Consider the following 15,609-nt stretch of genomic DNA (forward strand, 5'->3'; position numbering starts at 1 on the left):
CCCTCTGCCTGGAAGGCTCTGCCCTCTGATTCCATGTCATTCAGAAATCAGCCTAAAAATTACCCTCACAGAAACTATTTCTAGTCACTCAATCTAAAACAGTCACCCAGTCACTTTCCATCATTCTTAGTTCAATGCATGGCATTTATTATTTTAAAGTGTTTCAGTTTGTCATCTCATTAAAATGTCATCTCCACAAACACAGAAACTTCCTCTACTGTATTCACGGAATTCAAAATAAAGCCTGAACACACAGAATGTGCTTTAAATTTCTGTGGAATAAGCAAATAAACAAAGTGCTATTACATGTTAGGTGCTGTGCCATGCAGCCCTGTCAGTCTCGTTTTCTGTCTTAAATTTACAGACACTAAGTGGTAGATATTATAATTAAATGTAGCCTTTTAGTCAAAATTATTAAGCCAAGAATGGAGTCATCTGTATTATCTGTCTCAAGCTTAATAATGTAAGAGAAATAATCTCTAAATTTGTTCCATAAATTACTATTTAACATTTAAAGTTATGCTTATAGGTAAACATGGCCAGCATATTCCTCTGAGTCACACAGCCAGCCCTGCACAAGCATCCCATGGGAAAATAATCCAGTCTCCAGATGGTGTTTTTGGCAGTCAGTGTCAACGATAGTGCTATTATATTATAAAATAATGGGAAATAAAGAGTACAAAGAATCTAAAGCTTAGCGGACTGACAACAAGATATTAAGACATCAAAACAAGCTCTTGGGCTGAGGAGATAGCTCAGCTGGTAGAGTGCTTGCCTCGCATGCACAAGGCCCTGGGTTCAATCCCCAGCACCGCAAAAAAACAAAACAAAACAAGTCTCTACATTGGCAGGAGGCATACTGAGTTGCTCCCTGGAAAGCCAAGGTTCATAAAATTGTGTTTCTCAATTCTGAATCTGAAAACTTAGATCATTTCATTGTAGGTAATAAATCATAGTAACTTACTGTCTGTATAACTAAGAAAATAACCCAAAATCTAGCACACTGATTCTACACAGAGGGAACTGGTATGAAGGTTAACATCTTGCTGAAAAATACAAAGTGTAAGGTCAACTAACACAATGACAGGGTTAAGTCATCAAGATGAAGTAGATTATTCCTTAGAGGAGTTGTACAGAAAGTTTAACTGGTAAAGATAATATCAACTTGGAGATAAACAAGGGCCAACCAACCCTGGATACTAATAAACTTTAAAGAGAATCAAGCTTGCCCAAATAGTCAACTATTCTCCTTTAGAGAATTAGCAAAGAAGTAAAAAGGAGCTCATCCTTCACTGAGTAGTTTTATTACAGATTACCATATAAAAAACTAAGAATTAAGGTTAAGAGCAAAGCCACAAAGTCAGTGTTAGTGGAGCTCAGTGTTCCAGACAAGTCCTAGTTACACTAAGAAAGGTTTGTGTACACCACTCTTACAGTTACCAAAACTAATTCCATCACACCTTACATCTGTCTACCCAATAACCAAATGACCACATTTCCTCATTTCTCAGATCATACATTATCACTCACCACTCATCCATAATATTCTATACATCTACCTCAGATTTCCATGCCTCTCGAATTTCCCCTCCCTGCTCCCATGGATATAGTTCACATCTAGGGCCTACTGCGAATCAGGTAAGTGTTCCACCAGTGAGTTATACCCTCAGCACTCCCTTTCTCTCTTGATCCATTATAACCACATATCTAAGGGTCAGGAAGTGGAAAAGGTTTCCTTCTTTCTCCCCATTACTACTTTCAAATCATTTCTCCATTCTTGCTCCTTCAAAACACCAGCTCTTTTAAAGTCCATAGCGTTTAGCTACCATCTGCCCCTCAGTTTTTTCCTTCATTCGTTAGACTTCTTTTCAGCCATCCAATTAATCCCAATTTTTGTCCTCAGAGACCTCAGTACTCATGTGGTCAGAAATCTTTTGACCTATTCCTCTATCCACCCTTGCTTACCTAACGTAGTCACAGGTTTGTCAATGCTAGTAACTATGCCATCTCAATTAAAGCACCCAACTCTGATTTCCACTTCCTTCCCTTGCAGCTCACTCAGGACTTTCATTTTTTGGCCCCTTCTACAGCTCTTGTCCATTGACTATCCTATTTTCTCACTGCTTTTTACCCCTTTCACATTTTTCCCTACCTAGCACAGGTTGCATGTTCACATTATGATCATAATACTGCAAACATGCTTGGCTTTCCTGACTTCCATGGTTTTTTCACTCATGCTATCCATTTAACCAGAGGTTAACCAAAGCAGCATCTCTTTCATCTACCATCTAGTACTCTTCCAGTGATTTTTTTCCTACTGAAAAAAATTTTACTGAAAGAATTGTCCAAATTAACCAATTTTATCTTCCATTTACTTTACCACCCAATCCAATCTGGCTTCTGTTCCCACCAAAACTGTTTCAAGGTAATTAATAAATTTCATGTTCTTAAACTCATGGATATTTCAGTCTTCCTCTAGTTAACCTTTCAACAGCTTTTTTTTTTTTTTTTTTTTTTTTTTAACATTCTCTCTCCACTTTGCTGATTTATTCTACTTTAACCAAATTCTTACATTTACTTCAGGACTTGGTCCTGGATCCTTTCCTGTAGCTGAGTGCTTTTCTCTAATCCATTGCTCAGAATACTATCTATGCCCTAATGACTTTCCAGCTCAGAACTCTCAGTTCTAATACAGTATACCCAACTGCATACATGACACCTCTACTTGGATATTTACTAGGCACCTCAAATTTGCACATTCAAAATTGGATTTTTATCCACCCATATGTAGTATTTTCCTACAGTGATCTCAGTAAATACCACACTAATCCACCCAATCTAAAAACAAAGAGCACTTTTGAATCTTTTGTAATGCTCCACACATAATTCCTTAGCATTTGCAAAAGAGATCTAAAATCTGTCCAATTCTATCTCCGCAGGCACTACAAGTGTCTAGGCCATCATTATTCCTCACTGGACAAGAGCAACTTCCTCTTCACATCTACTCTCTTCATTTCATATCAAATTAACAGAAACCTATACTCAATAGTGGTCCACACTTAACAGATGCCAGTAATCCCTGAGAAGACTTTCAAGGTCTACCAATGTTAAATTTATCACCTGTGATGTATTCACTTCCCTTTTTCACTTCCATGTAGAGAACAGAAGATGCTCCAATCAACAAGGCCTTAATAAACTGACGAGTAGAGCCCCTGTGTCTTCAGAAAATATTTCAACTACTTTACCCATTGGCCAGGAATGTTGGTAGAAGGAATGATGTCTTTCTATTCAGTTTGAATGGAAGACTACTAGGAAGGTAGACACCAAGAGGCAGTTCTTACCACAATATGCCCTACCAGGAGCTACTAATCATCATGTTCCTAACATAAGGCTCTTTAGTGGTGGCTAATTGGTCATGGTATTCCTCAGACAGATATAAGTCAGTCCACTATTTCAATAACTAAAGTCAGACTGGGGATGAAACTCAGTGGTAGATGACTTGGCTTGCCTAGAATATGCAAGGCCCCTGAGTTCAATCTCACCACCATCCCCCCCCCCCCACACACACACACACAAAAAAAAAAAAAAAAAAAAAACAGTAACAACCAAAAAAATACATAGTCAAACAAAGGCGTAATTTGACCTATTGCAAGTAATTTGGTTCCTTACCTATTCCCCCACATCATCTGTCAAAGCCTGTTCCTTCTACTTGAAAGTCAGTGGTTATTAAGTTTTTCAGCTAGATTCAATAAACTCCCTTAGAAAAACACAAACAAAAAATATTGCACACAATTCAAAGGTTCTTAAGAGGTCTTCCTGAGGCACGGACTTTTAGGTTGGAATCCCCATCACACACTTCTCTACTGGTTCCTTAAAATCTGACCTTTGAAGCTTTAAAAGAAAAAGAATAATGTTCCTTATTGTACATTCTCTTCTGAATATTGTCCTGTCTGTTCTACCTGTTGTTCAAGCTTCCTAAGAGGGTAACCTATTTTTATGGAAAAGGGTTTTAAAATTTTTTTATTTTTTTAAAAAAGCTCATGTATAACATGCTTGTAGCTGCATAGCTCTGAAAACAAAGAAACAAAATAACTCATTAACAGTAGTTTCCTTTAGGCAACAATACTTGTACTAAGAGACAGGAGGAAGAAAGACATTTTCCACTGAAAATCATTTTCACTATTTACATACAATACTTCACTAAATAATAAATCCAAATTTTAATACTCTTATAAAACCAAGGAACATTGGGTTTCTAATTTCTCATCTCCCAGAAACTTTCTGGCACCAAAAATATGATTACTGATCCCTTCAGTCTATTGAAGACTGGTTACACAAAGGTCACCTGCTCCTTTCTAATTCTGAAACCCCACTGATACTCAAAGTCTTTATCCTCCTTGATCTATCCATGGCATTTACCAAAAATCTTTTCTAGGATTTTTGTCATACCACATTTTCTTGATCACCTATCTTTCTGGAAGGTACTTTTCACTTTCCACAAGATTATTCATCCGTGAATACTTTTCTTCTATTTGCACCTACACTAGACAACCACAAAGATAAGAATTCTAAATCTCTGAGGATCCACAAGACCCTTTTAGAAATACAAAATACAAAATTATTTTAACCTAATCTTCCTCTCTCTATCCCCAAACTCATTCTTCTTCCTTTACCCTGATCCAACCCCACCTACAAGTGACTGACTTGATTAGTTGTGTGTTATTAAACAAAATACCCAAAGTCCAGTAAGTTATAAAATGAGATTTATTTGGCTCACAATTCTACTGGCTAGAGAATCCAAATAGCATGGTGTCAGCATACAGGTGAGGGCGCCCTGGCTGTATCACAATATAACAGAGCAGCAGTTCACAAGCAGAAGAACATGTGCAAACAAGGAAGCAAAGTACCAGGCAAGGGCCGGCATACTCCTTTAATAACACAGGCGTGTTGGTGCACACCTGTAATCCCAGCAGCTCAGGGGGCTGAGTCAAGAGGATCACAAGTTCAAAGCCATCCTCAGCAGCTTACCAAAGACCTGAGCCACTAAGCCAGATCCTGTCTCAAAATTTAAAAACAAAACAAAAAAGCAAGGGTTGGGGATGTGGCTTAGTAGTTAAGCACCCCTGGGTTCAATCCCTGTTACCAAAATAAATAAATACATACATACATACATACATAAAAACGACCCACTCTCCTGGGAATTAGGATAAGCTCCAACACATTCCACAAGACCAGCATTAATCCATTCATGAGGACAGAGTTCCATCACCTTATTACCTTCCACAAGGTCTCATCTTTTAAAGATTCTACTACCTCAACACCACTGTTCTGGGGACCAACCATCTAACACATGAACCTCTACAGAGAAAACCACATCCAAACCACAGAAGTGAACAAAATAAGAATTTTAGCAGATATTAGTAAAATTCCCTTTCTCTACAATCTTAGTCATCAGATACTTTGAGTCTCCTACTTCTACATCTGCTGCCACATTAATTCAAGCCATCATTACTTTTTTGAACTATAAGTCCAAGTCCCACTTCTAGTTTCATCCCTTCTCAAATAGTCTCAATAGTTCATCCCAGTCTGTATCCATTACTCAAATCTGATTTAATCACCAACTTTTTTTCAAACTGTACAGGTTTGCCCCCAAGATATATCTGAGTTCCCTATAAAATTTTCTTTTTATTACTTAGTGAAGATAATTAAAATAAGTATCTTCTAGATAAATGGTTGAGAACCTAAGATACAATCATATGTAATACACCTTAAATAAAGATAATTCATGAAAAAATGAATGAGATTTGAAAAATTGACTCGAGAATATGATGCTTTTTATTTCTAAATATCTATGATGAAAGAACTGTCTTCCAAGCTTGTTGTTCCAAGCTATTAGTAGGATTGTCAAGCCAAACTCAAATAAATTGTTCTATACCAAATTCATATCATAAGCAATTTTAATTTCTTCAGTTTTTGATAACCTTTATTTTATTTATTTATTTATATGTGGTGCTGAGAATCGAACCCAGTGCCTCACACATGCTAGGCAAGCACTCCGCCACTGAGCCACACCCCAGCCCTCATAAGCAATTTATAAAACACATCATGCGTCACACTAACATTAGAATACTTGAGTTATTAGTTTTGTCATTTTAATTTATAAAATTTTCATGTTGTCAAGATCTGGAGATGCGAGGAATTTGGTTTATATTTACACATCTGAAACATTAAAATAAGAATTTCTATCAATAAAACTAAATAACTTGAAGTTCCCCAAACTTGTCTTGACTCAGAACCACTGTACTCTTCTTTATACAATCCTGGAGTGTCTTCAATTAAATTTCCTTAGAAACTATCATTTTGCCTCTCATCTCCACTTTCTTCCTAAAATATCAAGAGTTGTATCTCTGAAACCTTGAAACATCTCCTCTTTGAAAGGTCAAACCCTACATAAATGCCTAAACATTATTTAGCTTTATTCACATTGAGAGGCAAAGCTCTAGAAGTGTTCTCTACAATACTGTTGCCAAGACACGTGGCTATTAAAGAAAAAACTAAAAATAACAGTTTTTCAGTCACACTAACAGTATATCAAGTGCTCAACAGTCATGTGTGGCTATTGTTACAAGATTTCCATCATCACAGAAAACTTCATTGGATATGACACTCTGTAACTTCTTCCTTAGAATGTGCTCTTAGAAAGCTGCTAGCAACTTAGAATATCAACTGAGTTGATGAGCTTGAAATCTTTCTGTAGTTTCTTCCATTAACCCAATGTAATACCTTTAGGAACTTACTTGATATTTTAACCCACTTTGTCAGATGGTGAGATGGGGGTTACCTAGAAATAATTATAGCTTTGGCAACAAGATCAATAAGATATAATAAAGAATGGAATTGATTTTCAGGGTAAGCTTGAGTTTCAGACTAGCAAAAATGGGTACTGAAAAACAATAATATCTATTAATCAAAAAGAATGCCCATTTCATCCCACCCACCCATTCTAAAATAATTTAAAACCACTTTGCAAGATCTTCAAAAGGTACCTTTCCAATCACACTTGAAAATATTATTAATCACCAGTAAACTCACCTTTGATAATGGAAGATAAAGACCCCAGTTTATAATTACTCAACATAAACTATAATTTAGACTGTTTCACAATTTAGTTGTTGACTACATCTCTAATTCTTTTAAAAATATAAAGAAAAAAAAACCTGAAAAACAACACAATTAATAATGTACTTTGGATAGGCTTACAACTATATAGGAAAACACTACCTCAGATCTCTGTTAATAACTTTAAATCTCCCAGTCTTCTTTATATTGTACTATCATAATTTAAAAAGACATTAGTTTATTTTGCTAAAAATATGTTTTCTGCTTTATAAAGATGTTTAACATTGGTGTTACTCCAAAAGAGAGCTTATTTTAAAAAATGAAAAACTCCATTTTATGACTACTTAACTAAAATAAATTCATATGCAAAAATAAGACTATGCTCAAAAAACTCACATAGGAAGTTTCAGAAAATAATGAAAATGAAAGGCATTTCCAAAATGATGTCTGGTACATTAATTTATTTAATACACATTTATTACCACTATAAACTTTTAGAATGAGGGAGATATTAAACAAACATCAAGCAACATTTATTAAGTACCTACCGTGTGCTAGGCTTTGGACTACATTTACAAAAACAAAAACAAAAACAGACATGGTCCCTGCCCTCATGGAGCTCACAGTCTAGTTGAAGCAGACAAAGTCACAAATACAATGGCAAAGCACCAGGAAAGCATTATGGAAGAAGGAACTGGTTCTGCCTGGAGGATGCAGGGCAGGCTTCCCAGAGATGGAGACAATGGAGCTGGGCCTTGGATGAGGAGTTCACCAGATGGAAGGGAAGGGGGAAGCGCATTCCAAGCAGAGGAAACAGCATATGAGCAAGCAGAATCTTGAAAGTGCATGCCATGGTGCAGGATGATGAGTGGTCCAGCGCAGCTAGAGCAGAAAGGTGCACACAAACTAAAGAGATGAATTAGTTTGGGTTTTTAATGAACCATAACTGTCAGGAAGTAAATCTTCATACTATACTAAGTGTAGCTAAACTGTGATTCTGGAAACAATAGGATAATTTGAAGACACTGTCTTCATTTCCTAAATATGTGAACCCCTTCCATAGTTTCTGTACTGTGGTTAGAATTTCCAAAAGGCAGTTTTAGAAATATAAATCTTATTTTCTTCTATAAATTTAAGAAGCTAAATAACCCCAGAATAAAGAATTTCATAAGCTGAAACCACAGTTTATAGGTAAATCACCTATATACATACATGGTCCCAACTTTTGCTGACTTGAGCTCCCTATAATCCTACCACTATCTTTCATCCTTATTAACACCTTCATAACTATTAACCCAATTAACCCCACAGTAAAGCAATGCAGAAACAACTTAGTCTTCCCTTCCCATTCTGCCTCTCTAAACAAGGTACCTGACAATCCTCTATGGAAATCAATGTAAGACTTCATATGAGGAGACAATGTATTCTGACCTCCATACCAATTTTAGAAATTAATTATAAAACAACTATTAGGCTGAATTATGAATAAAAATAAGTATGAAGCAGAGACCCCATACTCTTCAGAAAAAGTTAAAAATACAGAAGGAAGAGAGCTTAGGTCAGAAAGTTTACTACGCTTGACACCAGGTAACACTGTTTGCCAAGGTGGTTTAATGCTCAAGAAGATGGCAGCTTAGAGAATGGGCAATGGGGAAAGGAAAGGAATTAACATGGGTCAAATACTTGGCTAAATGTTTTTATACAAATGTCCACGTGTTTCTCACAATAATGCTAAGGGAAAACTTTCCTTACCTTGAATTTACAAATGAGAAATCTAAAGTCCTCAGAAGTTAAGAAAGTTACCTATGCCTTCTTATCTGCTAATAAGAAGCAGAGCCAGGGTATGTAAGTCCTTTCTACTCTAGTACACTGCTTCTGGATTCTTATAATGAATAGAGCACTTCCAAGAGTCATGCAGAGTTTTTATCAGTCACATCCAAAGAAAGTAAAACCTGACTTCTCCCTCCATTACTTGCATACCATTGGTGTGAGACAATGGTGATGGCAACAGACATACATACAGATCTCTAAAATTTATAGAAAAACAATTTAATAACTGATAATCAACTTATTAAAATAGTTCAACCATTTACAATGGTGACTTCAATTCCTGGCTCCATACTGATGGAAGTAATCTGGTTAAACAATTTCAGAAAAGGCTGGGGGTATCCTCAGTGATAAAGTGCTTCCCCAGCATGTGCAACAACACCCTGGGTCTGATCCCAGCACCACAAAAAATAAAACAAGAAAAACAATCTCATAAGCATTTACACAAGTCAATGGGTCACTTGTGGGTTATACATGTTTGTAGTTGCTCTTGGAGGAAAAGAAAGATATTGGGTATTTGAATATAATTAAACTGATATCATAATTCTACTGTTTACATTGCTATACAATAAACTATCAATCAAACAGCTCAATAAAATTCAGAGCTAATGGAAAAAAAATCTCCAATCACAGTACTAGGATGAGGATATTATGCCTAAAAGTCATCATCCTCAACATTGGAAGTAAAAATAAAAACTGCCCTTGCTCAAATTCTGAACCTGAAAATTACTAAGTAATTATAAAGTATATGGTAAGAATATTTCCAAACATTAAAACTTTGCCTCTTTTTAGGCAACAAGAAATTTACTGGGGATTTTTTTTGTTTTTATTTTTGCAGTACTAAGGACTGAACCCAGAGGTGCTCTGCCATTAGGCTACATCCTTATCCTTTTCTATTTTTTGAGACAAGGTCTCACAAGTTGCCTGAACTTGGAATCGTCTTGCCTAAGCCTCCTGAGTTGCTGGGATTACAGGTGTGGGCTACTATACCCAGTTAAAAGAAAAGAAAAAAAAAAAAAAAAAGGACAATACTAACAAAGAGATCTTCTGTAAACATAATCCAAATGGATCAAAAGGTGTGATATATATTGGCCTAGGGAAATACTGAAATGTTTTCTACTTTGCATAATGTACTCAGGTTGTCTCTCTGTAGGTTTTGCCAAATACCAGGAAAAAAATCAGATTTATAAGTCTAACAGTTTTGCTGGGAGAAAAGGGGACAAGTGTTCAGGTGGCCACAATTTCAGTGCCATAATTACAACATGAAATATTCTTTGGGGAGCATAACATATTTCCTTGAAATAGCTTATATATGCTATAATAAATTAACCAACCTTATTTTGATTGAGAGGATCATTCCGCAATCTCTGTTTGTTCTTCTGTAATTTACTAGGCATCATCTTTCCAGTTCTGAAGTCGAAACTACTGAGGTCAACAGTATTTCCCAGGTACCTTGCCAACTGAGGTTTGCTTCTGAACTTCTTACCACTTGGACTAGAAGAAAGATAAAGTTAATTGTACAAAGGCAGTAATAATACCCTAGATTTCTACATACATCTTTCCTTCATACTTTCCTTTCTGCCCCTCAACTGTTGCCACATTAAAAAAAAAAAAAAAAAAAAGTTTCTTGCAACTTTCTAACTTCACTATAAGAAGAGATAATGTGTCATCCTAATGTAACGCTCCCTTAGATGTACCACTGGAGCATATAACAGATGTTGCTAAAGATTATCCAGCTAGTCACTGACTCAGTAACTGTCAGAGAACCCAAACAAGCTGCATGTATAGCACAGCATGCACAATGCAAATGTCTTCAAAATTATAAACTTTTTTTTAACTTCTGAAAATTCTGGGATTTTTTTCCTATAAGTATTACATATATATGATGCCAAAAGTAATCAGAAAAAATTTCTGATCAAATTCTGAATTCAGTTACCCTTGTTGAACACCATTCACAACCTCAAGAACTCCATATTATCTGATTTTTGCTTGCAACATGTATAACAGAAAATCCTTGAATTTTGACATTTTAAATATTCCTCCTATAATTATTAAAATGAAAAAAAAAAAAACTCAGGCAAACATCTGTGAACCTGTTATACAATGCTAACATGAATTTTGCCAGCCAAACTCCTGCTTTGGGAGTAAGATATATTGCCAAAGCTGGAAAATTACAGAAGTGTCAGAATTATGAGGAGGCCGAAACTAATCATTTTTGAATAGTTTTTCTTATAAGGCATTAATTTGGAAGAAATGTTTTATAGAAATGCCCCACCAAAGACTTATCTAATAAATTTCCTGAACAAAATATGATAGAATAAACTGTTAAGAATCAGTGTGGTAAGTCACCAGAAAAAAATAGTGAGAATTCTAGTAAAACTCTGAAAGAAGCCAGCATGTCATATTTAAAACCTAACCTTGCACCAACTGATCACAATAAAATAAAAATAATTCAACAGAATGACAAAAAGAAAAAACCCTGGGAAACCAACAATAATTTATTCCCCTGGAAAAATAAAACTCTCCGGGTCAAGTCTAAACCAGTACACACTATTTGTCACATTCTATGATATTCTGTCATCACAAACTTTAAGACAAATGAAGATTTTTATGAACATTGCTTTTCCACAATCACATGACTATTCCTGATACCAAATTCAAGATATATAGAATTCAGTTAACAGGTAAAAGATAAGAAGGGCTGGGAGTGTATCTCAGCAGTAGAGCTCTTGCCTAACATGTAAGGTTCTGGGTTTAATCCCCAGAACTGCAAAATAAAAATAATACAAGTGGATGCAAATAACAACCAGAACATAATAGAAAAAAAAAAAAAAAAAAAAACACAGCAAGTAACAACCAAAACACACCAAGGGATAGAATATAGGATCATATATATTATAGCAAATCTCTAACAGATTTCTAATATGTTCAATACCACAAAATAACAGTTTTCAATATTGTCTAAAACTTGAATCTTCTCTGCCCACCACATACTTCCACCCCAAAACCTGATCTTCTGCATTCCCCAACTTTATTAGCAGTATCAATGTCCACCCAGTACCTAATCCTCCACTCTAGATGGCCACATCACAATCCTTCACTGCTCCATCCATCAGACACATATCCAGTACCAAATTTAAGTTCTAAACGTTCAGAGACTCCTCAGTGCTAACAAAAGTTTCACATTCTTAATAAGACTTAAAAGTTTTCAATCTAATATTTACTTCCCGGATTCTTTTCCCACCAGTCTTAGTCCCTGATTCTAACAAAGTCACCAAAATATTCCATATACCTTTGCTGTTCCAGTCACAACTTTCCAGATAGGAAGATGAGCACAATTAATATCCTGCTTGGCAAAGGACTACTGAGTCCTTCAGGCCCAGCTAACATGTCACTTCTCCTCAGAAGCCTTCTGTTATTCTCCAACTCAAAAAAATAAAAATAATTCTACTATCCTCTGCAATTCTTTTTTTTTTTTTTTTTTTTTTTAAAGTATCGGGGATTGAACCCAGGGGCACTCAATCACTGAGCCACATCCCCAGCCTTTTTTACATTTTATATAGAGACAGGGTCTCATTGAGTTGATTTGGGCCTCACTAAATTGTTGAAGTTGGCTTTGACTCACAATCCTCCTACTCCAGAGTCCTGAGCCACTGGGATTACAGGTGTGTGCCACCACACCCAGCTCACAAGTCTATTTCATTACAATTTCTATAAACTTCCTCCATGATTTCAACAACCAGAAATTATGATGCCACTTTTTAAAACCCTCAAATATCATACACAGGATAGTGCTGAAAAAAGGTAACTTTCTGAGAGCAAGAAACCATCAACTGAATAAGAAAGGATGTGGTTTTCATTTGCAGACACATAAATCCTATGCTTACTTAAACATTCTGCATGAAATTTAAAAAATTGAACTGGAAAACATTTTAATGGTATGTTATACTACATAAGAAATGAGATATTACTAAAGGATCCAAACTAATTAAAAAAGTTGGTGAAAATTACTCTGTTCTTAGGTCACTTACATAATTATAATTAATTTTAATTAAGCCAGAATTCTCATGTAGCCCTTATAAGCAGATGCTCAAGTTACCAGTAAAGAAGATTCTGATAAACTATTTGAAATGCTTTAAAAATGGGGGGAAAAAATCTCTCCACAAACTAAAATGACATTTCTTAATCAGGTTTCCCTCAAAAGATCTCTACAGTGCAATAAAAAGGTAAGCTCAGGAGTGGACCTTGATTCAACTGACAAATTTTCCAGAAAGAAACATTCAGGCAGCAACTTTTACCAAAAAGACAAGCACTAATGATTTTAGGATATAGCTGTAATAAGTAGTTTTTTATGTAACAGCTGAAATATCAAGTACCTACTGCATCCCAAAACCTACAAGAGTTTCACCACAACAACACTGCTCTATGGAACAAAAGTCACCTGAGACAATCCATTTTCGACACCTCTCCCTGAAGCCAAGAAAATGTAAATACCCAAGAACTCAAAGGCTATATTGGGTTGGAGACATAGCTCAGTGGTAACTTAGCACATGCAAGACCCTGGTTTGGATCTCCTAAATGAAAAAACAAAACAAAACAAAGGTTGTATTAATGAAATGTGATTCCATAAATTAATGGCCAAAATTAATAGTTTAACATGGTTTAAAATCATTCCTGTGTTTATTATTTTTAAAAATATCAAGGCATTATTTTTTTTTAAATGCCTGATATATTCACAAATTATCAATGAAGGGAAAAAGGTGCAAGTCAAGTTTTAACTACTGGCATATCCAAAAGCACTGGAAGTCTATGAAGCATTTGTATTGGACAGCTACAGTAACTTGTCATACATTAAACGCTGCCTTCAGAGAAAAACAGAACAAGCCAGGCATGGTGGCACATGCTTGTAATTCCAGCAACTCTGAAGGCTGGGGGAAAGGATCCCAAGTTTGAAGCAAGCCTCAGCAATTTAGCAAGACCCTGTCTCAAAAAATAAAAAGGACTGGGGATACAGTTCAGCAGTAAAACGCCCCTGTGCTCAATCATCCGCAGTACCAAAAAAAAAAAAAAAGAGAGAGAAAACAGAACTAACCATTGTCTATTCTATGACTACTATAACTTGTGTACAGTGCTTTAAAAAGAGTCAACCCCATTAATACTGACAACTCATGTTTTTATGTATCAGTTAAAACTGAATAAAAGAGAAAACAATTGGAAAAAATACAAGAAAAGTCAACCAAGAAATGTTAAAACCAGGGACCTTGCTCTGAAGGAGAAGAAGAGAAGCAATAGAATCACAAGGCTCAGGGAATAGTAAGAAATCTACCCATGGAACTGGGGATGTAGCTTAGTGGAAGAGCACTTGCTAGCACGTGTGAAGCATTGGGTTGGATTCTCAGCACCACATATAAATAAGATCCACTGACAATTAAAAAAATAAAAAAAAAAAAAAAGGAAGAAATCTACCCATGAGACAGACCACCTGCACAATGGCAAACTGACCCTGGAAGTGGCAAACTAAGGACACAAGCTCTGGTCTGACCCAGAATGACTAAGTTACCAACCAACTGCCCCCCAAAATGACTGGTCTATGTCACTTAACAACTGATTGTTACTTATTCTAAAAGTATCAACTCATAACTTGGGGAAATTATTTTGTTGTTGTTGTTTTTAACTCTAGGAGATTGGAGAAGGATATTAGTCATTTTTAGCTTTCTCTGCCCAAAGTGATTAGTTCTAATCCCAGTAATGAAATACTGTTTCACTTTCAACCACACAGAAAAATTCCCTGTCAACTGCCCTTTTGATATGCCATCCCTGAACTAACACCCTTGTGATCACACCTTTAATTTCTCCTATCCATTATTAAAATACCCTAAAGACAAGGACTAATTAAAAATCAAAACTGAGTTGTATTTTTTCAGTTCATATAACACTTGAACCTTGCCTCCTTTCATTTCAATTAAACTGCTTAAAGCAATTCTTAAACTCAACTCCATTTTAGAGATCTTTAAATATAAATTCTCAAAAAGCAATTTTATCTGATGTCAAACTTTCAGACCTAAAAAAAATGCAACTAAGACACCAGAATACTTAAACTAGTCCCCTAATTTAGTGGTATTCACACTTTTTATCACACTGTAGATTTACTGTCATCAGCACTGCCTGAGTTAGACAACTAAGCTTGCCAGTGTATGACATAAAAAGTGTATCTTTAGAAGACCAGCTTTATATATGTGAAATGACAGTCTTTTTATTAAATATTTCTAGTTGTAGATGGACACAATACTTTTATTTTATTTATTTATTTTTATGTGGTGTTGTGGATCAAATCCAGTGCCTCCTGCATGCTAGGCAAATGCTCTACCACTGAGCCACAACCCCAGCCTGAAATGACAGTCTTTTTTTTTTTTTTTTAATTTATTTATTTATTTACTTTTTGTAAACAAATGGGATACATGTTGTTTCTGTTTGTACATGGCGTAAAGGCATACCATTTGTGTAATCATAAATTTACATAGAACAATGTTGTTTGATTCATTCTGTTATTTTTTCCCTTCCCCCCACCCCTCCCACCCTTTTTCCCTCTATACAGTACTTCCTTCTTCCATACTTGCCCCCCTCCCTAACCCTAACTCTAACCCTAATACTAACCCTTCCCTC

At 35.7% G+C, this 15,609-nt stretch overlaps 1 protein-coding gene across 4 annotated transcripts in view; it reads right to left on the reverse strand.

Moving 5' to 3' along the window:
* MBD2 (methyl-CpG binding domain protein 2) overlaps positions 1-15,609 on the reverse strand; it is a 75,887-nt gene that overhangs the window by 46,941 nt on the left and 13,337 nt on the right. For all 4 annotated transcript variants that reach the window (XR_013758828.1, XR_013758829.1, XR_013758830.1 and 1 more), the window contains exon 2: positions 10,281-10,440. Coding sequence is in view for 1 of the 4 variants with exons in the window: in XM_079109120.1 (XP_078965246.1) it covers positions 10,281-10,440 (160 nt within the window). In the remaining 3 variants the exon portion in view is untranslated. The remainder of the gene's footprint in view (positions 1-10,280; positions 10,441-15,609) is intronic.

This window comes from Sciurus vulgaris (genome assembly GCF_902686455.1).
Source record: "Sciurus vulgaris genome assembly, chromosome: 13".
NCBI classification, from domain to species: Eukaryota; Metazoa; Chordata; class Mammalia; order Rodentia; family Sciuridae; genus Sciurus; species Sciurus vulgaris.